General features: G+C 39.1%; 2 protein-coding genes across 2 annotated transcripts in view; both read left to right on the top strand.

The window, feature by feature from the left end:
* The window catches only part of LOC113827811 (uncharacterized), a 778-nt gene extending 192 nt beyond the window's left edge, over positions 1 to 586 (top strand). Inside the window, exons 1-3 of the mRNA XM_070141417.1 lie at positions 1 to 50; positions 154 to 406; positions 528 to 586. The exon at positions 1 to 50 is cut by the window's left edge and continues 192 nt beyond it. Of these exons, the coding sequence (XP_069997518.1) occupies positions 36 to 50; positions 154 to 406; positions 528 to 535 (276 nt within the window). The 5' untranslated portion in view covers positions 1 to 35 and the 3' untranslated portion in view covers positions 536 to 586. The remainder of the gene's footprint in view (positions 51 to 153; positions 407 to 527) is intronic.
* A 3,024-nt stretch (positions 587 to 3,610) lies between these two features.
* LOC113827810 (uncharacterized) lies at positions 3,611 to 5,713 on the top strand. Its single transcript, XM_070141539.1, has 4 exons — positions 3,611 to 3,739; positions 4,243 to 4,405; positions 4,509 to 4,740; positions 5,643 to 5,713. The coding sequence occupies exons 2-4, from the start codon at positions 4,391 to 4,393 to the stop codon at positions 5,711 to 5,713; spliced, it is 318 nt and encodes a 105-aa protein (XP_069997640.1). The 5' UTR covers positions 3,611 to 3,739; positions 4,243 to 4,390.
* The last annotated feature ends 2,141 nt before the right edge of the window (positions 5,714 to 7,854 follow it).

The raw sequence follows: 7,854 nt of genomic DNA, 5'->3' as shown, positions 1-7,854 counted from the left end.
TCTCACCTTCCTTGGCATCACAACCGAGTCTCGAGATGGCGCTCAAGGCTGTGAGTGTTTGCTCGGCCAGTCTGTTTACCTGAACAATTTCCAGTCGATGTCAGTAACAGAAAGACTAATTAAATAATGATTTTGTTCTTGCTGTCTTTGCAGGTATTTATCGCTACTGTTGTAGCTCTTCTTGTGGCATGTGTGGCGGCAGGGCCACTAGCTGATCCTGGGTATGGGCACGGTGGACACGGAGGGTATGGCCATGGCGGGCATGGAGGGTATGGCCATGGCGGGCATGGAGGGTATGGCCATGGTGGACATGGTCATGGAGGATATGGCCATGGCGGGCATGGCCACGGTGGACATGGCCACGGTGGACATGGTGGATATGGCCATGGCGGACACGGTGGATATGGTAAGTTCATAACTTTTAGTCCAATATGAAATACAGACCCTAACAATGCTCTGAAAATCTGCCTAGAAAGAATGTCTAAATCTGAGACGAGACTGAATAAGCTTCCTTTCCTTTCCCACAGGCTGGTGATGCTCTTGCAATGGTTTCTCTCTGATTTGAATAATAAAGATCTTTCACGTATTTCTGAGCATCTCTGTGTTACATCCTCTACTGACCATTAGGAAACCTCCATTGTGTAAATATTGAAAAACATGATCTGACATTATTATTGTTCTAATTATTCCCAAACAAGAGAAAATACGCAACAAAATAGAAAATGAAAAAGAATTTTTATTCAAATGCCATGATGGAAAATATACTTTCATTCATGACAATATTGAAGATGTCCGTAATAAAACAATATAACAAACGCAATGATAGTATCGTGACCAATGAGGTTTAACTGTTTAAGTCGGTCCTCGACACCCGGGAGACCATTTACAAAAAGAAAGAAAGAAAGAAAAAAAACACTTCTTTTATCACACACTCTAAGACCATCTCCCGCCTCGTTGACCTCACTCTCTTCAATCAGGGGCTACTTAGGAGGGGTGCCATGACTGAATAAAAATAAGAAAAATTAACATTTCTATAGAGCAATATTCTGTGTGAATCTAAAGTATGTTCTGCTAATCAGCATTCTTTCCAATGCTGAAATATTAGACCGATTTATTAAGAGAAAGGCCCAACTCAGTACATATGGCCATTCATATATACAGATATAAGCGAATGCGCACAAGCACTTACACGCGCACACATACATAGGTATGGGTGTCCGTACATGTGTGTGTAAATAGAAAGATATGGATTGATTCTGTGTATATGCCTATTTTCATGAATATTCATTGGGTTTGGCCTCTCGAAATTTCAGCAAACCGGTCGGCTGAGTTCAGAAGGAACTCAGAAGGTTCATGGGCTGATCAAAAACGTTCTCTATCGTAGCCTCGACCAATGTTCAGGAAAACGTTTGAACCGTTACAATAACGCATTCGCCGTCAGAGTAACTTAGCGTTCACTGATGCAGACACATGTACCCACTTCCAAACAAACACATACAGCACATAATGAGACGCACATATCACATGCATAAATAGACATATAATCAGACATACAAAAGCAAAAAGAAAGAAAGAAAGGGCATGGCCATGGTGGACATGGAGGATATGACCATGGCAGGCATGGAGGGTATGGCCATGGTGGACATGGAGGATATGGCCATGGCGGACACGGTGGATATGGTAAGTTCATGACTGTTAATCCAATATGAAATACAGCCCCTTAACAATGCTCTGGAAATCTGCCTAGAAAGAATGTCTAAATCTGAGACGAGACTGAATATGCTTCCTTTTCTTTCCCACAGGCTGGTGATGCTCTTACAATGGCTTTTCTCTGATGTGAATAATAAAGATCTTTAACGTATTTCTAAGCATCTCTGTGTTACATCCTCTACTGACCATTTAGAAACCTCCATTGTCTCTAAGCATTTAAAAACTTTATCTGACATCACTAATCATTCCTCAGCAAGAGAAAATATCCAGCAAAAAAGAAAATGGCCAATGGAAATGAATCGTCGCTAAAATGCCATAATGGAACCTATCCTTTGCTATATAAGAATATTCAAGATGAATGTCAATTAACGCTATAAAATATGGTCTAAATGCTTATACATCCAAGCCCTTACATGTTTTCAACTATGAACAGCACTAAAATCTATGGCCATCTATAGTTGTATTCCCAACATAGGCCTACCTTCTCGACCAGCGTAAATCATTCAGCTAGCCATTTTTTTTTTTTTTAAATAACCTCCGCTGTCTGAAGTCAGGGTCTGTTTAGATGTGGAGTGGCATGGCTGAATAATAATAACATATATTTTCAAAAAACAATATCCTGATTGAATCTAAATTAAGTGACGTTCTAAGCCTATTATGAAGACGAGAACGGTTTTTATTTTCCCATGCTGATATATTCGGCCCATCTGTTAAAATAGCGAGAAGTCCGACACAGTGAATAGGCACATATATGTATACATGACACATACACATATATGTATATAAACACACATACGCGTGTGTATGTATATTTGTACACATACATGCATACACACACACACACACACACACACACACACACACACACACACACACACACACACACATATATATATATATATATATATATATATATATTATATACACACACACACACACACACACACACACACACACACACACACACACACACACATATATATATATATATATATATATATATATATATATATATATATATGTAAGCGCGCTTGTACACATACCTATATCTATATGTTTAAATATGTATTAATTCATTTATACATGTAGGACACGCACATAGGTAGATAGCTATACAGATAGGAAGAAATTTCTGTCTCGGTTCATATTTGTGGATATCCATCGGGTCTGGCCTCTCGCAATTCCAACAAAGCGGCACAGTTCACACACACAACTCAGAAGGTCGATCGCAGACGCTGTTTCGTAATCTTTACCTATATTTTGGAAAACGTATAGACCGTCACAATAATGTATTTGTTGAAAGATTAACTTTAGTGTCCATCAGAACTCACATACGCACACTGTCAAACATACACAAACAGCACATGTACATAAGCAGACACCACCTCACACACATAAACGGACATGCATGCACAGACAGAAGAGAGGTCATTCGTCTATAGAATTTAGAATTTTTCTATTTAAGAGACATCTGAAAGAAATAATATAATAAAAGCGAGAAAGATGAATTTAGAGAAAAAGAACTTTATGTCTTATTTTTTCGTAGTTCTGTCACTCAGTGTTCTTTAGTTGTCAACCTTCTTTTGCCTCTCCCACTTCTGTTCTAATATTTTCCAGCTCCCTTACTTTCACTTCGTTATTCGAAACTGGAGCTCTTCACGCATTACTGTTTGACATCCTAATATCAAGATTGTTTCCAAATCCTCATTCTATTTCGAAGTCACTGGAAAAGTTGTGAATGATGTTGGAAAACACTGGGACTAGGTTTTCCAAGTTAGTCTACAGTCTGTTCTGATACAGACAGATACACTTGTATACAGGAAATTCAAAGTATTATCCTAGGGAGGTGAACTGATTATTGATTCTTTTTTTTTCTCTTTTCATTATTTCACGAACGGTAGTGCTGTCTCCCTTTCCGGATTTTCTTAAAACTGAAAAGCCTATCTGTCTCGGGCACTGTTGACGATGACGTCATCTTTTGGCTGGTTCATGCAGATCAATCGGGCTGAATTTCATGTGTACGTAAATGGTATGTATTATTCTCTATGCATATAGGCTATACATAAAAACGCAAAAGCACACACACACCATCACGAATGTCCACAAACAGTTTAGAACCAGATAAATAGACCTCGTGCTTCGATCTCTCGTGTATTGTTTACACTGGACTCACTTGAAATTCTGAACTTTGCTTCTGCGGATCCCTAATGGCTCGGGGACCTCATGTTGGGTATCAGTAGCCTACTGACTGTGGCAGAGGAACATGTTTATTTTGCTTAAAAATGAGTAATAACTAAGTCATAATCATTACAACGCATCATTGTGTAGTATGCATTCACCATTCATCAACAATGAAAACGCATCTATTTCTTAATGTACATATATCTCCTCGTCACAGAAGAGCCACGACAAGAACCAAACCAAAAGGTGGATCAATAAACAACAAATAACAAAATAAAGAAGTAACGCCTGTGAAACCCGAAGCCATATTTGCTTATGAATCCTATTCCCAATCCCTTTGCCTCTTCCCAGCACGACTGGCGTCCTTCATCGCGAGCCTCGAGCGTCCTGCGAGGCGCCACGAGAACCGCCATTGTCTGGCCGCCATATAAAAGGGAGTCGGAGGCGGATCCTGGCACTGGCGTTCTCACCTTCCTTGGCATCACAACCGAGTCTCGAGATGGCGCTCAAGGCTGTGAGTGTTTGCTCGGCCAGTCTGCTTACCTGAACAATTTCCAGTCGATGTCAGTAACAGGAAGACTAATTAAATAATGATTTTGTTCTTGTTGTCTTTGCAGGTATTTATCGCTACTGTTGTAGCTCTTCTTGTGGCATGTGTGGCGGCAGGGCCACTAGCTGATCCTGGGTATGGCCATGGTGGACACGGAGGGCATGGCCACGGTGGACATGGGGGTTATGGCCATGGTGGACATGGAGGATATGGCCATGGCGGGCATGGAGGGTATGGCCATGGTGGACATGGTCATGGAGGATATGGCCATGGCGGGCATGGCGGACACGGTGGATATGGTAAGTTCATAACTTTTAGTCCAATATGAAATACAGACCCTAACAATGCTCTGAAAATCTGCCTAGAAAGAATGTCTAAATCTGAGACGAGACTGAATAAGCTTCCTTTCCTTTCCCACAGGCTGGTGATGCTCTTGCAATGGTTTCTCTCTGATTTGAATAATAAAGATCTTTCACGTATTTCTGAGCATCTCTGTGTTACATCCTCTACTGACCATTAGGAAACCTCCATTGTCTAAATATTGAAAAACATGATCTGACATTATTATTCTAATTATTCCCAAACAAGAGAAAATACGCAACAAAATAGAAAATGAAAAAGAATTTTTATTCAAATGCCATGATGGAAAATATACTTTCATTCATGACAATATTGAAGATGTCCGTAATAAAACAATATAACAAACGCAATGATAGTATCGTGACCAATGAGGTTTAACTGTTTAAGTCGGTCCTCGACACCCGGGAGACCATTCACAAAGAAAGAAAGAAAAAAAACACTTCTTTTATCACACACTCTAAGACCATCTCCCGCCTCGTTGACCTCACTCTCTTCAATCAGGGGCTACTTAGGAGGGGTGGCATGACTGAATAAAAATAAGAAAAATAAACATTTCCATAGAGCAATATTCTGTGTGAATCTAAAGTATGTTCTGCTAATCAGCATTCTTTCCAATGCTGAAATATTCGACCGATTTATTAAGAGAGAGGCCCGACTCAGTACATATGGCCATGCATATATACAGATATAAGCGAATGCGCACAAGCACTTACACGCGCACACATACATAGGTATGGGTGTCCGTACATGTGTGTGTAGATAGCAAGATATGGATTGATTCTGTGTATATGCCTACCTATTTTCATGAATATTCATTGGGTTTGGCCTCTCGAAATTTCAGCAAACCGGTCGGCTGAGTTCAGAAGGAACTCAGAAGGTTCATGGGCTGATCAAAAACGTTCTCTATCGTAGCCTCGACCAATGTTCAGGAAAACGTTTGAACCGTCACAATAACGCATTCGCCGTCAGAGTAACTTAGCGTTCACTGATACAGACACATGCACCCACTTCCAAACATACACATACAGCACATAATGAGACGCACATATCACATGCATAAATAGACACATATAATCAGACATACAAAAGCAAAAAGAAAGAAAAAGAAAGAAAGAAAGGGCATGGCCATGGTGGACATGGAGGATATGACCATGGCAGGCATGGAGGGTATGGCCATGGTGGACATGGAGGATATGGCCATGGCGGACACGGTGGATATGGTAAGTTCATAACTGTTAATCCAATATGAAATACAGCCCCTTAACAATGCTCTGGAAATCTGCCTAGAAAGAATGTCTAAATCTGAGACGAGACTGAATATGCTTCCTTTTCTTTCCCACAGGCTGGTGATGCTCTTACAATGGCTTTTCTCTGATGTGAATAATAAAGATCTTTAACGTATTTCTAAGCATCTCTGTGTTACATCCTCTACTGACCATTTAGAAACCTCCATTGTCTCTAAGCATTTAAAAACTTTATCTGACATCACTAATCATTCCTCAGCAAGAGAAAATATCCAGCAAAAAAGAAAATGGCCAATGGAAATGAATCGTCGCTAAAATGCCATAATGGAACCTATCCTTTGCTATATAAGAATATTCAAGATGAATGTCAATTAACGCTATAAAATATGGTCTAAATGCCGATACGTCCAAGCCCTTACATGTTTTCAACTATGAATAGCACTAAAAGTTATGGCCATCTATAGTTGTATTCCCAACATAGGCCTACCTTCTCGACCAGCGTAAATCATTCAGCTAACCATTTTTTTTTATTATTATTTTTTTTAATAACCTCCGCTGTCTGAAGTCAGGGTCTGTTTAGTTGTGGAGTGGCATGACTGGATAAGAATAAGAACATATATTTTCAAACAACAATATCCTAATTGAATCTAAATTAAGTGACGTTCTAAGCCTATTATGAAGACGAGAACAGTTTTTATTTTCCCATGCTGATATATTCGGCCCATCTGTTAAAATAGCGAGAGGTCCGACACAGTGAATAGGCACATATGTATACATGACACATACACATATATGTATATAAACACACATACGCGTGTGTATGTATATTTGTACACATACATGCATACACACACACACACACACACACACACACACACACACACACACACACACACACATATATATATATATATATATATATATATATATATATATATATATATATATGTAAGCGCGCTTGTACACATACCTATATCTATATGTTTAAATATGTATTAATTCATTTATACATGTAGGACACGCACATAGGTAGATAGCTATAGAGATAGGAAGAAATTTCTGTCTCGGTTCATAGTTGTGGATATCCATCGGGTCTGGCCTCTCGCAATTCCAACAAAGCGGCACAGTTCACACACACAACTCAGAAGGTCGATCGCAGACGCTGTTTCGTAATCTTTACCTATATTTTGGAAAACGTATAGACCGTCACAATAATGTATTTGTTGAAAGATTAACTTTAGTGTCCATCAGAACTCACATACGCACACTGTCAAACATACACAAACAGCACATGTACATAAGCAGACACCACCTCACACACATAAACAGACATGCATGCGCAGACAGAAGAGAAGAGAGGTCATCTGTCTATAGAATTTAGAATTTTGCATCTGAAAGAAATAATATAATAAAAGCGAGAAAAATGAATTTGGAGAAAAAGAAAAGAACTTTGTGTCTTATTCTTTCGTAGTTCTGTTACTCAGTGTTCTTTAGTTGTCAACCTTCTTTTGCCTTTCCCACTTCTGTTCTAATATTTTCCAGTTCCCTCATTTTCGCTTCGTTATTCGAAACTGGAGCTCTTCACGCATTACTGTTTGACATCCTGATATCAAGATTGTTTCCAAATCCTTATTCTATTTCAAAGTCACTGGAAAAGTTGTGAATGATGTTGGAAAACACTGAAACTAGGTTTTCCAAGTAAGTCTACAGTCTGTTCTGATACAGACAGATACACTTGTATACAGGAAATTCAAAGTATTATCCTAGGGAGGTGAACTGATTATTGATTCTTTTTTTTCTTTTTCATTA

This window comes from Penaeus vannamei, chromosome 28, assembly GCF_042767895.1.
Source record: "Penaeus vannamei isolate JL-2024 chromosome 28, ASM4276789v1, whole genome shotgun sequence".
NCBI classification, from domain to species: Eukaryota; Metazoa; Arthropoda; class Malacostraca; order Decapoda; family Penaeidae; genus Penaeus; species Penaeus vannamei.
Note: the sequence above shows the minus strand (reverse complement) of the source record. Positions and strands in the feature narration are given on the sequence as shown.